This window comes from Lacerta agilis, chromosome 4 (assembly GCF_009819535.1).
Source record: "Lacerta agilis isolate rLacAgi1 chromosome 4, rLacAgi1.pri, whole genome shotgun sequence".
In the NCBI taxonomy this organism is placed as follows: Eukaryota; Metazoa; Chordata; class Lepidosauria; order Squamata; family Lacertidae; genus Lacerta; species Lacerta agilis.
Window position 1 is genome coordinate 53,810,673 of NC_046315.1, and position 21,352 is coordinate 53,832,024.

At 42.0% G+C, this 21,352-nt stretch overlaps 1 protein-coding gene across 1 annotated transcript; it reads right to left on the minus strand.

Annotated features, from left to right (window-relative positions):
* Positions 1–253: 253 nt before the first annotated feature.
* On the minus strand, positions 254–19,561 carry LOC117045374 (trefoil factor 3-like). Its single transcript, XM_033146374.1, has 3 exons — positions 19,372–19,561; positions 17,130–17,255; positions 254–615 (listed from the first exon to the last, which is right to left on the minus strand). The coding sequence occupies exons 1-3, from the start codon at positions 19,523–19,525 to the stop codon at positions 608–610; spliced, it is 288 nt and encodes a 95-aa protein (XP_033002265.1). The 5' UTR covers positions 19,526–19,561; the 3' UTR covers positions 254–607.
* Between the last annotated feature and the right edge of the window lie 1,791 nt (positions 19,562–21,352).

A 21,352-nucleotide genomic window follows, 5' to 3' on the forward strand; every position in this document is an offset into this window, starting at 1 on the left:
CACCAGATGTTGTTGGCCTACAACTCCCATGATCCCTAGCTAGCAGGACCAGTCATCACGGATGATGGGAATTGTAGTCCCAAAACACCTGGAGGGCTAAGTTTGCCTATGCCTGCTTAGACTGTATTCTTGTTGTAAAATATAGCGCTGGATATCTAGCCTGCTTGGAAAATAGACTTGTGTCACTTTGCACGACTGTGAGATAAGAGCTTAAAGGTGAAAAAATGTCAAAAGCATCAAAAAGAGAATCAAATCATTTTTTGCAATGCTTTAATATGCTGAATGTGCAAGCAAGTTTCATAAAAATAATGCAAACAGGGGGAATAAAATGCATTTCTACATTCTTAAGAGTAATAGCCAAGGTTGGCAATAAAAATGCTATGGAGCTGAGACAAATCAGTTATGTTTATAGCTTTTGGGGCAGAGGATTCGCTGTTGTTGTGTGCAGACAGATATGGATTGACCGCCCTGGCAAGTAAAGAAGCAGGAAATCGGGGTGGAGAGCAGGAAATGTAGAAAGCAACTGCTATGCTCGCGTTTTGTTTTCTCTTTTTGTCATGGAGGGATGCCATTGTCGGACGTTCCTGGTCTGTGACTTCATTTCGTTCTAATTTGCTGAAATGAAAAGAAGAGAAATCTTCTTTATCGGGTGAACATTCCTGTTTCCATTGTCTGGAATCTGAATAGGGCTTGGGAGGAGTTTCATTGGTTATGGATAAGTTAGGGGTTATCCTTGGTCTTGTCTGGATGGCTTCCTGCTTGGGTTGTCAACTAAGGGTTGTAGACCCAAAGAAATCTGAAGTTAGTTACAACTTAGTCCAGCTTTATTGATTTCCTCTGTCATTGCATCTGCTCATTCTTTCTCTTCCATTCCCTTTCCTTGCTATCCCTATCACCTTTGCCCTCTCTGGATTGTATCCAATGCTGTGGGAGAAAAGTTCCACTCATCACACAGGATTTCAGTTTTCTTTCACCCCACCCCAAAAGAAAATCTGCTCCAGAGGGTCTTCTGAACTGATTTTGAGGGTGCCAGGGGGCTGGAATGACCAGGTGGAGGATATCCTGTTGAATTCAGGCCTCCTGTGTTCCACAATTTTTGACATGCCCCCCCCTCCAGTCCTTTCCAAATATTATTATTTAATCTCATACAAATTCTAAAAAGCAGCAAACCTTTTTGCTACTCTTCTTTGTGGGATAAATAGATAACACCGTTTATTTCCACACTTTATAGCAATTATATACTAATCGTGCCAATCGTTGGGAATCATAAAAATGAATTATGTTGTGACTGTATATTGATCCTTGTGGTAGGAATAGTGGGGTGGGGAGTGGAATAGGTGTGGCTAGTGGTTACCAAAGAGCTGGGAAGTGTGATGAGAGACTGGGGAAAATGGGAGCTGTGATGAAGAGCATGTGTTCAAAGAAACATCTAGATCCTCTTATCTGCAAAATAAATCCTGCTGCTGTTTTCTAGACTGAAGCAACAGTAATAGGGTTTGAACTTATGCACCACCAAGGATATATTTAGTACTATTGCTTTTAAAAGTACCAGTCACTGCTGGCTACAGATTCTGAGGAACTATTGGCCAAAATGATTTAGGGTACCTTCCTTTTGCCAGAGTGAAGTTAAAAGCATCCATAGGATTGTAAACATAGCATTTATAAAGTGTGTGTGTGTTTGTGTGTGTGTGTGTGTGTGTGTGTGTGTGTGTGTTTGTGTGTGTGTGTGTGTGTGTGTTCAAGAGACTTTGGATCAAGGTAGGCAGGATTATTATTTTCTCAGAAATTGCAGGTGTTTGATAATATCTATAAGAGAACCCACAACTAAGTGCTGCTCAAAGTGAGATAAATGTTGATGGGGGCTGAGATTGGGGGACTTCCGAGCTCTTCAGTCCTTTACATTATGCTCCCTGCTGCAGGGCATAGTGTGGGTTGCCATCGCCTGGGATGGTAGACTGAGCAGCAGTCAGTCCCTTTGCTAACCGGCATCTAATCCAGGGAGTCTCTTCTTGCAAACTAGCCCCGGCCGGTAGCAGAGAAAAGGCTGAGAAACACAAGGCGAAGAGTGCCGCTGTGTTGCCTCACTCTCCTGTCCTTGCAGCGAAGTGCAACACACATGACTCTGGCAGTGCTTTTCTGCCTTCCTCCTCCTTCCTCCCTTATGCCTGGCCCAGGGGCAGGGCATGCACAGGCATTCTTTGCCCACCATGAGGAGAAGGAGACACTGCAATTGAATCCGCCTAGAAGGCCCGGCCTGGGTGAGGCTTGCCTCCCCACGGTCCTGCCTCAATGAGGGAGCCTGATGTAGGGGCAGCTGGTTGTGCCCCTTTAGAAATTTGTGCTCAGGGCCCCTCCGTCACTGTCCAGAACCACCAGAGCCCAAGTGCTTCACCTTGAACTTGGCTAGGGCCAACACTTTTTTAAAAACCAGATGTATGGCATATGTAGAATAAGCTCTTGATATCTATTAGTTGTTGTTTTTTAAAAAATGAAAACAAATTACACCTGTCGCTTACCTCCTCAGCCTCGGCCCCAGCGGCGGCCCCAGCGGCGGCCCCAGCGAAAACCGGGCCGGCCATCACGTCGACCGGGTCGGCTGCCTCGGCCACCTCGGCCACGCCTGGCATCTGCCACACTAGATAATCCTACGATCAGGAGAATGGCCAGCAGCCAGATCCATTTGAAGTTCATTTTTATCCAAAATCTTCACAGAATCTTCAGACCTGTTAAAGCATTCCATACCAAAGGTGTAACTCAACAGAGGTTCAATCTGCTTTTTTACATAAAGAAAGGCCAAAAGGGGCAGTGTTTGGTTTGATATTTGTATAGCATTTCTGGTATCCAAAGTGCTGTTATGATGACATCATTCCTCTAAGGTGAATCAGTACAGTATTATTATCTCCCATATTGCAAGGGCTGGGACTGAAAATGGCTTGCTAACGTGGCAAGATTCAAACCAATGAAAATTCACATCTGAGTAGGGAGGGGAAGGAGTGCATGTACTCCTGGGGTATCACTAACCCCCCCCCCCAACATGTTTCAAAGCTTAGGAATGTGCCGTGTGCCATGTGCCATGATGCTGGACTTGATAAACTTTGGGTTTGATCCAGCAACGCAAACCTAACTAATCAAGCTCTGAATCTTTCTGTTTCCTGCTGCATCAGAGAGGAGAAAGAGGTAAATATTAATGAACTTGAGCAGCAGCAGATACTCAAATAAAGGGAAGGAAACAAGTAGTAAAAGAAGATAAATGTATTTGAATGGAAGAATAAACTACAAGATAAAAATTCATCAACAGGCACAAACACTTAAGCAGCTGTGTCTTATCAGCACAGATATCACCGTAAACATGGTATATTTACAAAGCGTGAGGGAACGTGGCTCTCCCAGGCTCTTTCTGCAGGCCACAACTCAATTCAACTGGCTCATGGAAATCAAAAGACTCCAACTGCATTCATGTGCATTCACACTCTCACACACCTGCCAGTTTCAGAGTCTTTCAATTTCTCATTTTGACAATCTCAGATTCAAGTCTGCTGTATTTTGCCATCAACTTTGAATTTTCTTACATGTTTGCATGAAGATTCATCAGAATTTCTCCTAACACCCTCCATTTTTTGTATGCAACTTTGCCTCACATTCACATTTTTGCAGTCAATATCCCCCAAGAATGCATTTTGGTCTGGTATTCTCACCATTATCTGCCTTTCTAAGCCCCTTATGTGCACTTTCCGTACATCTTCTTTTGGTTGGAGAGGGAAACAAAAAATTCGCAGAAGTCTGAATTTTGAACAATCGCCTCATTTCAGTTTGTGTATTGTGAAGTGGATAGAGTTGCATTAAAATGAAAATCAAACCAAATCCTTTGCCTCCCAGTCACTAGAACCACTTGACTTACCCCACCTGAATGAGTTGCTGAACAGCTCGATGACGAACAGCAGTCTATCAAAACTCAGAAGGGCAAGGCTAATTTATATGGTTCAAGAAGACCTCCTCCTTCCTGTTGCAGCCCCTTGAGGTGAACCAGCTATCAATAATAGGGCCAATGAAATAACCGTTTTAATCCCAAAAACCAAGAACTGGACGTTGGGTTCAGGAAACAATGCAAATCAACGGACTTTTGTAGCAACATTTCAGTTGATTTCTTATATATTTTATGTAAAAAAAAAAAAATCCAACCGTTTTGTGGTCACAAGAAGCTGCAGTTTCCATGTGTTGCATTTTCCTATCTTGAGCAACAGGTAAATGAGACTCAGGACATTTTAACTGGCAACCTTTTTTATCTGGCAATCTTTCTTTTCTTTTTTACCTGCAACTTTCTCATGCAAGGAAGAACACAACTTTAGCAGATTCATTGGCCTAGACAACCCCCTCATATATGCTCATTTTAACAGGCAAAAATTCCACAAAACCAATATTTTAATATCTACTTGAGAAGGCTTTTGATGGTGTTGGGGTAAGGTTTATATTTCAGACTCGGCATTTTTTAAAGTCTATAATTTTTCTGTAGTCATTACAAGTAAGAGATTTTTTTGGAACTCAGTGATTTCTGTTCCTTTAGAACAGAATATGTGTATTTATTATATTTATTTGTCACTATACAAGTGTCTCATGGTGACTGACATAATAAAAGTAAGAAATAACACAAAACATTAGACCCAAAGATAACAGTATAAATTAAACAAGACCTCGAGTGCTGCGCGCGCGCGGGCGCACACACACACACACACACCACTTAAAAGAATGAGGTCAATAAAAGAGGTTCCAGACATGAATAATTACCGTCCCAATATGGTAGAGTAGGGTACCCAATATGGAGGGGTACCACAAATTATGCACTTGAGATTCCTGCATTTGGGGAAATTGCAGGGGTCAGCACACTCACATTGAAATGGATGAGCCTCAACATGGGAAAACGTCCTTTGTGATTCATTCAAAGTTGTTGTATTGATATGTCACTGAATATTTATTCTTGTCATTGTTTCATGGTTCATATTTCTTTTGTGGTAATTACTTTTTTTGATAGGAGGTACAGTCCATGTGCGGGTGGCGCTGTGGTCTAAACCACTGAGCCTAGGGCTTGCCGAAGGTTGGTGGTTCGAATCACCGCAACGGGGTGAGCTTCCCTTGTTCGGTCCCAGCTCCTGCCCATCTAGCAGTTCGAAAGCACGTCAAAGTGCAAGTAGATAAATAGGTAGGCCACTGCTCCAGCAGGAAAGTAAACGGTGTTCCCTTGCGCTGCTCTGGTTTGCCAGAAGTGGCTTAGTCATGCTGGCCACATGACCCAGAAGCTGACTGCGAACAAATGCCAGTTCTCTCGGCCTATATAGCGAGATGAGCGCAGCAACCCCACAGTCGTCCGCAACTGGACTTAACGGTCAGGAATACCTTTACCTTTACCTATGGTCTACATAGTGCAAGGAGAGGGATGAGGAAGCAATATCAGTGGATTCTATTTCAGACCTGTTCAAAACTGCTTCAAATCTGATATGCAGGTGTGCCCCTTCTGGTCCTCAGGACAATGGGACTATGAACATGTCCTTTTCTCAGACTATGACCAAGTGTGTAAGATAACTTCATTGTTTCCTCCCAAATGAGAAAAAGCAGCTTCTAGCTCAAGAGGGGTACTTAGTGCATTAATATCTGATCATTTGAGTTGCACATATGCCTACTGCATAATAAACTTCCCTGTTGTATTCTGAACGTGAGCATTTTATTTTTCAAAACAAAACAGAACCTACTGCAAGATGGAAAATAATATTTATTTTTCTATACTTGTTTAAATAATGTTTGTTTTTTTGTTGTTCAGCTGCACCATGTGGTCCATGGTAAATCTGGCAATGGAAAATTTCTGTGGTGCACCCCTTCCCTTTTCCCCTAAAGGTAAAGGTAAAGGTAAAGGGACCCCTGATCATTAGGTCCAGTTGTGTCCAACTCTGGGGTTGCGGCGCTCATCTCGGTGTATAGGCCGACGGAACTGGCATTTGTCCGCAGACAGCTTCCGGATCATGTGGCCAGCATGACAAAGCTGCTTCTGGTGAATGAGAGCAATGCATGGAAACGCTGTTTACCTGCCCACCAGAGCAGTCCCTATTTATCTACTTGCACTTTGACGTGCTTTCGAACTGCTAGGTTGGCAGGAGCTGAGACCGAGCACACACTTATTTTGCTAATTGGATATTCCAGCCCTGCCCAGCTCTCAAACGCTGTCCCCAGGGGGAGTCCCCTAATGCTGAAAGTGATGTCTCTCCAGGCCTTCCTATTCACCCAAGACTTTTAGTGTCTGTGGTTTTCTTCACTGTTTTAATGCAGCATTTACTGTCCTCTGCTGCTCCTCCTGGTTTGTTTGTTTTTAATGTGATTGTTGCTTTATTGCTGTTATAACTACACTAACCTAGTCAACTTTGAAAGATTATTGCCTGGAGAGCAGGGAGGACAGATAGGTAGGCAAGTAGATAAATAGACTGACAGGTGTCCTTCATCCCTAGGTGTTTGGCTTCTGCCTTATATGTCACACCCCAGCTGAAGCTTTCTTCTACCTGTGTTCTTTGCTCTCCTCATGGAATCCTCCAACTTACACTTTCCACCTCATATTTCCCTGCTAAACTCTTCAATCATGAGTCAATTTAAATTGGGGGATACCAAGTATGGTTTCTCTCCCTTTCTACCTGCTTAGCTTATTGCATTGAAATGACCATACAGGGAGCTAGTTCTTGGAATCATAGAGTTTTAAGGGACTCTGAGGCTTATCTATTCCAACCTCTTGCAATGCAGGAATCTAAAGCATTTAGATGGCCATCCAATGTCTGCTTAAGAACTTCCAAGGAAGGAGAGTCCACAATCTTCTGAGGGAGTCTGCTTCACTGACAAACAGCTCTTACCATCAGAAAGGTCTTCCAGATGTTTAGTCGGAATCTTCTTCTTTGTTCCTTGAATCCATTGGTTCAGTTCCTACACTCTAGAGCAGGAGAAACAGATTTGCTCCATCTTCCATGTGACAGCCCATGAGATATTTGAAAATGGCTATCATATCTCCTGGGATCCTGTAAGTTTAAGCTGTTTTAAGCTGTGTGTGAATATTTGTGTAGCTCTTGAAATATAAAAACGTATCCACACACGTTGTGCTGGAACATGCTGTGGAATATTTTTCTTGTGGAATAATCTGTGAACCACTTGCCAAGAGCTATGCATTCTGTAGACGTCTGGACCACTGTTCTCTCTTTCTGGCCCACTGAAATCTCCACTGTGCAGAACAATCTAGATGGGATCATATTGAGGAAGGACCTCCAAGTTGTTCTATCAGTTCTCTTACACTATGCAAGCTGAAAAACAGCAGTCTTTTGGAATTCACACTTCTCTGAATTTCGCAGTGCAGTTCTCCAGATAAGTAATGCATACAAAAGGACATACCAGTATATACACAGTGATGTGGAAAGATAAACTGAATTTGAGAGTGTAGTGTGAGACCAAAATCCTTGGTTCTGAAAGCAAGGCATTCTTGGACTTGGGGAGAGTGGGCCACTTGGGGAATGACCGAGGACTGCCCTCGGCCAAAAATTCAAAGCGTTATCTTTAAGACTTTTTACAACAGGCAATTCTGTTGGGGAGTGTGAGACTCACAAGTGAAACACATAACCCTGATGCCCTGATAGGAGGTTCGGGGCCAGCTGGACATCGTTAGTGCTGTGAGAAACTTAAGGAGGGAACATCAAAGAAGCTACAGCTGCCCCTTCTTCCTGACAGGTGAAGAAAAATGATCAAAAGGTGTGGATTGGCTAACCAGGGTAATTAGCTTGTTTCTTATTGGAGAAAAATCGGAAGTCCACGTGGGGGTAAATGCTATAATTATCTAGCCCCTTTGTGGAGAGAGAGCGATCTAGAATCTTAGGAGTTCTTCTGAGCTTAAGAACCCAATGGGGACTTAAGGAGCATGGAGCAGGCTTCGAGAGGGAGCAGCCTTTGTCATCATGCTGATGCCTCGAGGATGAAAGCCAGAGATACCTGCCTTTGTTATGTAGATTCCGGCTAAGAATCAGATCCTTGCCGCTTAAAGGAAAGGGATTAAGTAAGTTTTTAAAGTTAGTGTACTTGGATGTTTTTATTTTCTTTGCCTGTAGCTGTTATTGGGAACTATGCTTTATGTATCTTTTAATATTCTTTTAATAAATGTTTAAAAGAACTGTTGTTCTGTGTTTTGTTCATCTCTAAGTCGTTGCTTGGCTAAATCCAGTGTCTGCCTCAAGTCCATGCTATTGAAGGGGAAAGTATTCATCTGTGGCTCTGTTTTGAGCAAAGCAGCTGCGTTGCCAGCACAGGCTGAGATTTCCCTCTTGTCTCTGTCCTGGGTATGCAGCTGAATTGGGACCAAAAGAGGGTGGTGGCAGCGAAAGAAAGTAGTTTTGGCGTCAGCTTGGAGTGGCTGGGTCAGAACGGGCACGAGTGGTGCGTGCAGCCTGGGCGCCAACAGTGGAAAACTGTTGGGCAAGGGGGGCGCGGCCACTACAGAGAGTTTTGCCCATCCCTAGTAATATGCCACCTTTGTGAGGATGTGTGTGAAAATGACCCTTTTGTGCTGCATCCTGTGCTGTATTAGCCACAGGGAGAGATGAGCAGGTACCATACTGGATAAAGGACTGGATCTGTAGCTGATGCAAACCATTTCAATCTCACACTGACCAAAGGATGACACTCCCACACTCGAGAAAGCATGGTGGAATTGTGTCTCTTTGGATTTCACAGTGAATGGATTGGATGATGTTCTGAGTCTCAATGATGGTCATAACTTGGAATGAATCAGTTTCCCCATAGGTCCACCACAGCTCCCCCTGGCCCCTTTGCCTCTCCACATCATGCAGCTTTAAGTCACCTGAAGCCATTTGTCCCAAAGGCACCTTTTTTGCAGTGCCCCTCTCCTTTGAGTTAAAGGTTGATGGATGGGTGTCCACTGTTGGATGAGGAGCAATTAAACAACAGCTGATTCTATGAGTGTGGCCAAAAATAATCTCAAGCTCTAGACTGTATTCTTGTTGTAAAATATATTGCTAGATATCTAGCCCGCTTGGAAAATACAGGTGAAACTCGAAAAATTAGAATATCGTAGAAAGGTTCATTTCTTTCAGTAATTCAACTTAAAAGGTGAAACTAATATATGAGATAGACTCATGACATGCAAACCGATTGTGATGATTATGGCGTACAGCTGATGAGAACCCCAAATTAACAATTTCAACTTTGCGGTTTTCATCAGCTGTACACCATAACCATCACAATTATAACAAATAAAGGCTTGACATATATTGCTTTGCATGTCATGAGTGTATCTCATATATTAAACTTCAGTAGCTAATGAAAACAATTGCTTACATAAATGGACTTTTCCACGATATTCTAATTTTTCGAGTTTCACCTGTAGACTTCTGTCACTTTGCATGGCTATGAGATAAGAGCTTAAAGGTAAAAAAAAAATGTCAAGTGCATCAGAAAGAGAAACACATCATTTTTTGCAATGCTTTAATATGCTGAATGCGCAAGAAAGTTTCATAAAGATAATGCAAATGGGGGAAATAAAATGCATTTCTACATTCTCAACAGTAATAGCCAAGGTTGGCAAAAAATACGATGGAGCTTAGAGTAGTTAGCTACGATTATAGCTTTTGGGGGAGAGGATTTGCTGTTGTTGTGTGCAGTCAAATATGGACTGATCTCCCAGGCAAGGAAAGAAGCAGGAAATCAGGGTAGAGAGCAGGAAATGTTGAAAGCAACTGCTACACTCGCATTTTGTTTTCTATTTTTGTCTTGGAGGGATGCTGTTGTCGGAGGTTCCTCGTCTGCGCCTTCATTTTGCTCTAATTTGCTGAAATGAAAAGAAGAGAAATCTGCTTTATAGGGTGAGCATTCCTGTTTCAACTGTCTAGAATCTGAATAGGGCTTGGGAGGAATTTCATTGGTTATGGTTAAGTTGGGGGTTATCCTTCCTCTGGTCTGCATGGCTTCCTACTTGGGTTGTCAACTGAGGGATGTAGACCCAAACAGTGACATTGCATCCTTTTTTTGGCACCTGGGGAGTATTTGCGTGTGCACCAGGCAGGACCAGGGGTTGGGCGTGGAGGGTGAACATCATCATTCCACAGCACTGATGGGAGAAGTGAGAGGGATACTGGTGTGTTTACATAGTAGTGGTTGCCACAAAAAATGGTGAAGAATATTCTAAGAAAATTATGCAAGGTGGCTTTTTTATAGTGGAGGGGATGAGAAAGGAAAAACCTCAGAAAAAATATTTACTGCGAAATTTCTGCTTAACTTTACATTATTCACACACACTAGTATCCTCCTGGCACTTTTTCTTCTATTGCAACATCACTGAATGGAAGGGAGTAAAAATTTGATGTTTCAAAGTTGGGGAGGGGCCACACATCAGAATATTTTACTCACATGTGCTACTCATTGTGGAAACACCATTTCGTATTCTTGATAGCATTGTTGAAACAGCACCCTCTTCTTATACACTCAAATCTCGTTATTCCAGACCATCCACATTCTCTTCTCCGTCTAGGAGATACATTACAGTTCCCTGGTCAATAAGAAAAGTTGAAAAATAAAAATTCATTGAGGAATATTTTAATTTAGATTCAGGTCAACATTCGCCATGAAGATTTCCAAGCAAAAGTGAAATAGGAGTCAGCCTGATCACCAAAGTCATTCAAAATTCCAAATGTAAAACAATATTCTGTTTTCCTTTCCAAATAAGCTGTTTGTGGGTACACATGGAAAATAAGCATGCTCAGTGGTAACCTTTACCTCCAAAGAGTGAAGTCAATTTCACACACACCGAACCCTCAGCTCTGCCATTATCTTTAGTCTACTGGTTGCCCAAGAGCCATGGGGAGGTACCCCCAAGGGTGATTTTTCAAAACAGCGGAAGCTGGATATCCTCAGATCTTAAGAACTAGGAGCTGTGTGATGCCTGAACTTTTCTGAGCAGAGACAGAGTACCTCTCATATTCTTTCAGGCCTTCCTATTCACCTGAGACTTTTCAATTTCTAAGATCTTATGCAATGATTCCGGCACACCGAAATCTCCCGAATGTAGAGCAAACTACATGGGGTCGTATTGGGAAAGAAGAGCCCACTTATAGGGATGTGATTGTATTTTATGACTGCCAACTTCCAAAAGAGGAGTCATTGCTTAGTTTGTCACCAGAAAAGCAACAATTAGATCTGTGACGTGTAAAGACTAAAACATTTATTGCAGCATCAGCTTTTGTGAATTACAAAAGCTGATGCTACAATAAATATATTCAGGGGCAAAGTTCTCCTCAGATCATTTGGCTTATCAGCTATGACCCTGACAACCTTTTGTTCAAGGGCAAATGAGTAGCCATACAAAAGTGAGGAACCCCAGGTCCTAGACCCAATGAGTCCCATCAGGTGTTCCCATTTGAACCATGAGCCTATGTGGGTGAAGCTACATCCACCTGCACTTCTCCTGATGACATCAGCTGATTGTCAGATCTTCAGAATGGGTTCAATGGGTTGAGAAAAAAATGGGCAATAAAGGTCATCTGAATTCTTAATGGTGTCAGATGATATCTTCATATCACCTGATGAGGAGGAGGGAGATAACAATCTGACTTGCTGATCTAGAAGGGTCTGTAGCCCAAAGTAACTTGCAGAGTATGACCCATTGATGTCAACAGATTGTACTTTTAAGTAGACATGCATTGGATTGTGCTGAAAGACAGTAATGGAATGGATCCCCTCGGAATCAACCACCAACACAATTCATGCCACCTGCCTTTTGGCCAACTGCCTTTGGAGGCTGTTGAAATCAGTGGTCAGTAATGGCGTTGTCCAGGGAGCCAAACACTAGTCCCTTCCCACTGCTTGGTGTTGTGAAATTTATGGCATTGTTCTCCCCCCCCCTCTAGGTACAGGGTCACAGCTGTAGAATAAACTAGGATTAGCTATTAAATAGTTTTCTAAAAAGTGAAAATAATTTAAATTGCTGGCTTACGTTGTTGTCCTTTGCCCCCGGGCCCCTGTGGCCATTGGCCTCCCTGGCCATTTGCAAAACTGGTGAATCCTATCACCAGGACAATGGCCAGGAGCCAGAGCAACTTGAAGTTCATTTTTTTCTGAAATGTTCTCCAAATCTTCAAACCTGTTGAAAGATTCCAGATCAAAGTTGTGACCCAGTAGAGGTTTAATCTACTTCCTTTTCAATGGAAAAAAGACATAACAAATGGAGGCTTTCAGACTGGGTTGGTAAATCATGAGTTCAGAATAGGTGACACTTAACACATGTATAACACTTTCTAGTGTCCAAAGTGCTTTGCATGAATTCTGCAGCTGTTATCATGGCATCAGTCCTCTAAGGCAAACTATTATCTCTGACAGTGCAGGGAAAACAGGTAGAAGGAGAAGGAAACAGATAGAATCCAAGATAATTGTTTCTGAAAGGGAAGATCAACTGCGATATTAAAATTATTCAACAGGCACAAAAATTTAAGTGGCTGTATCTTATCTGCACATATATCATAGTGAGTGTGACATATTTAGAAAGCTCCATGCTTGATTCAAAACAGCTGAGATCTCAGGAAACCTGCCTCTACCAGGCTCTGGTCTGCAGACCAAAGTTCAATTCAAAACTGGCTCATGGAAATGAAAAGATTTCAACAACATTCATGTGCATATGTGTACACACACACACCAGTTAGAGATGGATGAATGTGTCAATTTCAGAGTCTCTCAATTTTTCATTTTGACAATCTCAGATTCAGTTTGCTGTATTTTGCCATCAGCTTTCAATTTTCTTATAAGTTTGCATAAAGATTCATCAGAATTTCTCCTAATATCCCCCCCTTTTTGTATGCAACTTTGCCTCACATACACATTTTTGGAGGCAATATTCCCCAAGAATGCATTTTGGTCTGCTATTTTCACCATTATCTACCTTTCTAAGCCCCTTATGTGCACTTTCTGTACATCTTCTTTTGGTTGGAGAGGGTAACACAAAATTCACAGAAGTCTGAATTTTGAACAATTGCCTCATTTCAGTTTGTGTATTGTGAAGTGGATAGAGTTGCATTAAAATGAAAATCAAACCAAATCCCTTGCCTCCCAGTCGCTAGAACCACTTGACATACCTCACCTGAATGAGTTGCTGAACAGCTTGATGACAAACAGCAGTCTATCAAAACTCAGAAGGGCAAGGCTAATTTATATGGTTCAAGAAGACCTCCTCCTTCCTGTTGCAGCCCCTTGAGGTGAACAAGCTATGAATAATTGGACCAATGAAATAACCGTTTTAATCCCAAAAGCCAATAACTTGACGTTGGGTTCAGGAAACAATGCAAGTCAACAGATTTTTGCAGCAACATTTCAGTTGATTTCTTATATCTTTTATGTAAAAAAGTGTGACATATTTAGAAAGCTCCTTGCTTGATTCAAGACAGTTGAGATCTGAGGAAACCTGGCTCTACCAGGCTCTTTCTGCAGACCAAAGTTCAATTCAAAACTGGCTCATGGAAATAAAAATATTTTAACAACATTCATGTGCATATGTATACACACACACACCAATTAGAGATGGATGAATGTGTCAATTTCAATGTCTCTCAATTTCTCATGTTTACAATCTCAGTTTCAGTTTGCTGTACTGCAGGATCAGCTTTGAATTTTTATTTACGTTTGTGTGAAAATTCATTAGCATTTCTCCTTGCATTCACATTTTTCAGGACAATATTCCCTAACACTGCATTTTAGTTTGCTATTTTAACCAATATCTGCATCTTTATGCCCCTTTTGTGTACATTCTGTACACCTTCTTTTGGTAGAGGAACCATTCCACTATATTCATATAAATTTAAAAGGCAAGTCACATTTCAGTTTCTGTATTATTTTGAGGGCTTGTAAATTGGCAGGACTTGCATTAAAATGACAATCAAACCAAATCCCTTGCCCCCTGCAATCCCTGGATCCACCTGACTTAGCCTACCTGAATGAGTTGTTGAACAACTGTCTCACCAGAGTGGTACATGCTCTAGTTATCTCCCGCTTGGATTACTGCAATGTGCTTTACGTGGGGCTACCTTTGAAGGTGACCCGGAAACTGCAATTAATCCAGAATGCGGCAGCTAGATTGGTGACTGGGAGTGGCCGCCGGGACCACATAACACCGGTCCTGGGTGATCTACATTGGCTCCCAGTACGTTTCCGAGCACAATTCAAAGTGTTGGTGCTGACCTTTAAAGCCCTAAATGGCCTCGGTCCTGTATACCTGAAGGAGCGTCTCCGCCCCCATCGTTCAGCCCGGACACTGAGATCCAGTTCCCTCACTGCAAGAAGCAAAGCTACAGGGAACCAGTCAGAGGGCCTTCTCAGTAGTGGTGCCCGCTCTGTGGAATGCCCTCCCATCAGAGGTCAAAGAGAAAAACAACTACCAGACTTTTAGAAGACATTTGAAGGCAGCCCTGTTTAGGGAAGTTTTTAATCTGTGATATTTTAATGTATTTTAATATTTGTTGGAAGCCGCCCAGAGTGGCTGGGGAGACCCAGCCAGATGGATGGGGTACAAATAAATTTTATTATTATTATTATTATTATTATTATTATTATTATTATTATTATTAAAAACAGTTGAACCAGCTATAAACAGTTGGACCAACAAAACAACTGCTTCCAATCCCAAAAGGCAAGAACTGGATGTTGAATTGGGGAAGCAATGCAAGTAAAGAGACTTCTGTGGCAACCTTTTGGTTGATTTCGTATACCTTCTGTGTCAAAAATCCACCTGTTCTGTGGTCACAAGCAACATTTCTTACCTAAATGAGACTTAGGACATTTTAACTGACAACTGCTTTCGTTACCTGCAACTTCCTCACGCAAGCAAGAACACGACTTCAGCAGATGCATTGGCCTAGCTATCCCCCCACATTTGAGCTAGTTTTTTTTTAGTTTTTTTTTAGCTGGTTTCAAAAGGCAGTAGCTCTACAACATCAGTGTTTTAATATCTAATTGAGAAAGCTTTTGATGCTGTTGGGCCAAGGTTTATATTTTTTAAAAGTTTATAATTCTTTTCTCTGGTTACTACAAGTAACAGAATGCATGCATGTATTTATTATATTTATTAGTTGCTTTGCATGTCAAAGTGTCTCAGGGTGATCTACCTAACATACCAGTAAATAAGAAATAACAGTGAACATTAAACCCAAATATAGAAACAGCCATAATACAAACCTCAAGTCCTCATCCATATGGAACAAATCCTATTGTCCTGTCTTGGGGAGTGGGCTCTTAAATGAAAATTTTTCTGGAACTGTTTCACAGCCCTGCCCCCTAGTATGAGCCGCCCACTCACCCTTTTGCGTGAGGTGGCATTGTGGGATGGAAGAGGCCCTGATGGGAAAATTCAAACTGTCTGGGCCCTTCCTGGTGGGTGCAGAGGGCATAAGCCTGCTCCCTTCTTTGGCAAATGGGGATGCAGGCTGGGACTTGGGCTGTGTGGAGGGTGGAGCGGATGGTGGGTCTCCCTCAGATCCAACCCTCACCCATTTAAGCAGCCAGCACCCTGCCCCCTGGTATGAGAATAGGATAATGACTGGATGAAGCTTTGAGTCTCAAATCATCCCCGCAAAGCTGTATTAGCCACAGGGAGAGATGAGCAGGTACCATACTGGATAAAGGACTGGATCTGTAGCTGATGCAAACCATTTCAATCTCACACTGACAAAAGGATGGCACTCCCACACTCGAGAAAGCATGATGGAATTGTGTCTCTTTAGATTTCACAGTGAATGGATTGGATGGTGCTCTGAGTCTCAATGATTGTCATAGCTTGGAATGAACCAGATTTCCCATAGGTCCACCACAGCTCCCCCTTCCCCCTTTGCCTCTCCACATCATGCAGCTTTAAGTCACCTGAAGCCATTTGTCCCAAAGGCACCTTTTTTTGCAGTGCCCCTCTCTTTTGAGTTAAAGGTTGATGGATGGGTGTCCACTGCTGGATGAGGAGCAATTAAACAACAGCTGATTCTATGAGTGTGGCCAAAAATAATCTCAAGCTCCAGACTGTATTCTTGTTGTAAAATATATTGCTAGATATCCAACCTGCTTGGAAAATAGACTTATGTCACTTTGCATGGCTGTGAGAAAAGAGCTTAAAGGTGAAAGTATATCAAGATATTAAAAAGAGGAAACACGTCATTTTAACAATGCTTTAATATGCACAAAATAGTTTAATAAAGATAATGCAAACGGGGAAATAAAATGCATTTCTACATTCTAAAGAGTAATAACCAAAGTTGGCAAAATGGAGCTGAGACTAATTAGCTATATTTATAGCTTTGCAGGAGAGGATATGCAGTTGTTGTGTGCAGACAGATATGGACTGACCTCTCTAAGGAAAGAAGGACGAAATCAGTGTAGAAAGTAGGAAATATAGAAAGCTACAGCTATGCCAGTATTTCGTTTTCTGTTTTTGTCTTGGAGGGATGCTGTTGTCGGAGGTTCCTCGTCTGCGCCTTCATTTTGCTCTAATTTGCTGAAATGAAAAGAAGATAAATCTGCTCAATAGGGTGAACATTCCTGTTTCAACTGTCTAGAATCTGAATAGGGCTTGGGAGGAATTTCATTGGTTATGGTTAAGTTGGGGGTTATCCTTCCTCTGGTCTGCATGGCTTCCTACTTGGGTTGTCAACTAAGGGATGTAGACCCAAACAGTGACATTGCATCCTTTTTTGGCACCTGGGGAGTATTTGCGTGTGCACCAGGCAGGACCAGGGGTTGGGCGTGGAGGGTGAACATCATCATTCCACAGCACTGATGGGAGAAGTGAGAGGGATACTGGTGTGTTTACATAGTAGTGGCTGCCACAAAAAATGGTGAAGAATATTCTAAGAAAATTATGCAAGGTGGCTTTTTTATAGTGGAGGGGATGAGAAAGGAAAAACCTCAGAAAAAATATTTACTGCGAAATTTCTGCTTAGCTTTACATTATTCACACACACTAGTATCCTCCTGGCATTTATTTCCTGTTGCAACATCACTGAATGGAAGGGGGTAAAAGTTTGATGTTTCAAAGTGGGGGAGGGGCCACACATGAGAATATTTTACTCAAATGTGCTACTCACGGTAGAAACACCATTTTGAATTCTTGATAGCATTGCTGAAACAGCAGTTTCGTTTTAAACATGTACTTCTAGATATTCCAGGCCATCCACAGTCTCTTCTCCGAGCAGGAGGTACATTACAGCTGCCTAGTCAATAAGAAAAGTTGAGAAATCAAAATTCATTGAGGAATAGTTTAATTTAGATTCAGTTCAACATTAGCCATGAAGATATCCAAGCAAAAGAGAAATAGGAGTCAGCCTGGTCACCAAAGTCATTCAAAATTCCAAATGTAAAACAATATTCTGTTTTCCTTAAAGCTTTTTGAAGGTACACATGGAAAGTAAGCATGCTCAGTGGTAACCTTTACCTCCAAAGAGTGAAGTCAATTTCACACACACCGAACCCTCAGCTCTGCCATTATCTTTAGTCTACTGGTTGCCCAAGAGCCATGGGGGAGGTACCCCCAAGGGTGATTTTTCAAGATGGCAGGAAGCTGGATGTCCTCAGATCTTAAGAACTAGGAGCTGTATGATGCCTCTGAGCAGAGACAGAGGACCTCCCTGAACCAAATGAGCCTTTTTATATATGTTCTGGAAGTTTTCTCCGGCCTTGTCTCTAGTTTTTTTGTCATTGTTTTTATGTTAGGAAGTTGTCACATATCTAAAAGTTCTCATTGAGGCAAGCAAATAAATGGACAGAAAATACAAAGGCTTATTTTTCTCTCTGAAATTTGTGACCCATCAAGATGAAAGGAGTCCACCAGGGATTGTACTGTGGACTGCCAGGTGCTCAACATCTGCAAATATATAGCACAAACAGGAAGTTTGCTGCATCTCTGATGGATCACCGTATGTGGTTGGTATTTGGCTTGGTGACCAACAAGATGTTCAGGCATGGTCTTAACTCTTTCCCACAGCATGCCATTACATTTTGCCTCCTGAAGCAGAGCCCAAGTGCTTCACCATGAACCTGGCTAAGGTCAGTAATTTATCATCATCATCATCATCAGTCTTGCTGAACATTTATATATCAGTTCATTTTTGTTGTTCAGTCGTTCAGTCATGTCCGACTCTTCGTGACCCCATGGACCAGAGCATGCCAGGCATGCCTATCCTTCACTGCCTCTCGCAGTTTGGCCAAACTCATGTTGGTAGCTTCGAGAACACTGTCCAACCATCTCATCCTCTCTTGTCCCCTTCTCCTTGTGCCCTCCATCTTTCCCAACATCAGGGTCTTTTCTAAGGAGTCTTCTCTTCTCATGAGGTGGCCAAAGTACTGGAGCCTCAACTTCAGGATCTGCCCTTCCAGTGAGCACTCAGGGCTGATTTCTTTAAGAATGGATAAGTTTGATCTTCTTGCAGTCCATGGGACTCTCAAGAGTGTCCTCCAGCACCATAATTCAAAAGCATCAATTCTTCATCTATTTCCTACATGAAGCCAGTCACTCCATCTTTCTGTATAGCAAAGCCAACCCTGACTCTGCCTCAAAGTCCTCCTCTGGTGATTTGGCTTATCAACCACAACTCTGATAACCTTTTGTACAGGGGAAAATGAGTAGCCATACAGAGGTGGGGAACCCCTGGTCCATTGGCCAATGTGTTCCACCAGGTGTTCCCATTTGAGCCATGAACCTATGTGGGTGAAGCTACACCCATCTGCACTCCTCCTGATGGCACCAGCTGATTGCCAGATCTTCAGAAGCCCCATTCAATGGGTTGAGAAAAACTGGTCAAAAAAAGGTCATCTGAATTCTTAATCGTGTCAGATGATATCTTTATTACATCACCTGATGAGGAGGAGGGAGATAACTATCTGACTTGCTGATCTGAAAGGGTCTGTAGCCCAAAGGAACTTGTGGAATATGACCCATTGATGTCACCAGATTGTCTTTTTAAGTATACATGCATTGAATTGTGCTGAAAGATGATAATAGAATGGGTCCCCTCGGAATCAACCACCAACACAATTCAGGCCACCTGCCTTTTGGCCACCTGCCTTTGGAAGCAGTTGAAATCAGTGGTCAGTAACTAGGTTGTCCAGGGAGCCAAACACTACTCCCTTCCCACTGCTAGGTGTGCTGCTACGCTGCTTTTTACGCACTGTAAAAAAAAGAATGCCATTCAATCATGTTATTCCAAATTTATGGCATAGTTCCCGCTCCCCCCCCCCCCTTCTAGGAACAGGGTCACAGCTGTAGAATAAACTAGAACAGCTATTAAATAGTTTTATAAAAGGTGAAAATAATTTAAATTGGTGACTTACCTTTTTGTCCTTTGCCCCCACGGCCACCTCCACCACCTCGGCCACCTCCACCACCTCGGCCACCTCCACCACCTCGGCCACCCCTGGCATCTGCGAAACTGGCAAATCCTAAGACCAGGACAATGGCCAGGAGCCAGAGCAACTTGAAGTTCATTTCTATCTGAAATGTTCTCCAAATTTTCAAACCTGTTGAAAGATTCCAGATCAAAGTTGTGACCCAGTAGAGTTTAATCTACTTCCTTTTCAATGGAAGAAAAGACATAACAAATGGAGGCTTTCAGACTGGGTTGGTAAATCATGAGTTCAGAAAAGGTGATATTTAACATTTGTATAACACTTTCTAGTATCCAAAGTGCTTTGTATGCATTCTGTAGCTGTTATCATGGCATCAGTCCTCTAAGGCAAACTATTATCTCTGACATTGCAGGGAAAACAGGTAGAAGGAGAAGGAAACAGGTAGAAATCCAAGATAAATGTTTCTGAAAGGGAAGATCAACTGCGATATTTAAATTGTTCAACAGGCACAAAAAATTAAGTGGCTGTATCTTATCAGATATCATAGTGAGTATGACATATTTAGAAAGCTCCTTCCTTGATTCAAGAAAGTTGAGATCTGAGGAAACCTGGCTCTGCCAGGCTCTTTCTGCAGACCAAAGTTCAATTCAAAACTGACTCATGGAAATCAAAAGATTTCAACAACATTCATGTGAATATGTGTACACACACACCAGTTAGAGATGGATGAATGTGTCAATTTCAGTGTCTCTCAATTTCTCTTGTTTACAATCTCAGATTCAGTTTGCATCAGCTTTGAATTTTTATTTAAGTTTGTGTAAAAATTCAATGGCATTTCTCCTAACAGTCTTTTTTTATATATATGCCTCGCATACACATTTTGCAGGCAATATTCCCTAACACTGCATTTTAGTTTGCTATTTTTACCAATATCTGCATCTTTATGCCCCTTTTGTGTACATTCTGAACACCTTCTTTTGGTAGAGGAACCATTCCACAATATTCATAGAAATTTAAAAGGCAAGTCACATTTCAGTTTCTGTATTGTTTTGAGGGGTTGTAAATTGGTAAGACTTGCATTAAAATGAAAATAAAACCAAATCCCTTGACCCCCACAATCCCTAGACCCACTTGACTTAGCCTACCTGAATGAGTTGTTGAACAGCTCGATAACGAACAGCAGTTGAACCAGCTATAAATAGTTGGACGAACAAAATGACTGCTTCCATCCCAAAAGGCAAGAACCGGATGTTGACTTGGGGAAGCAATGCAAGTAAACAGACTGTGGCAACCTTTTGGTTGACTTCTGTGTCAAAAATCCACCTGTTCTGTGGTCACAAGCAACATTTCTTACCTAAATGAGACTTAGGACATTTTAACTGACCACTACTTCCTTTACCTGAAACCTCCTTGTGCAAGCAAGAACACGACTTTAGCAGATGCATTGGCCTAGCTATCCCCCCACATTTGAGCTAGTTTTAAAGGGCAGTAGCTCTACAACATCAGTGTTTTAATACCTACTTGAGAAGGCTTTTGATGCTGTTGGGTCAAGGTTTATATTTTAGACCGGGCATTTTTTAAAAGTCTATAATTTTTTCTCTCTGGTTACTACAAGTAACAGAATGCATGTATGTATTTATTATATTCCTTAGTTGCTTTGCATGTCAAAGTGTCTCAGGGTGATCTACATAACATAAATAGGAAATAACAGTGAACGTTAAACCCAAATATAGAAACATCCATAATACAAACCTCAAGTCCTCATCCATATGGAACAAATCCTACCCACCTCGCTTAGAAAAAGAGCCACAGACATAACTAATTACCCTCCCAATGTGGTACTTGGCAGTCTATAACTCATCCATCTATTTTGATATGTCACTGAATATTTTTTTCTGTCACTGTTTCGTGGTTCACTCTGCTTTTGTGGTAATGCTTTGGTTTCATAGAAGGTATGGTTCATGTA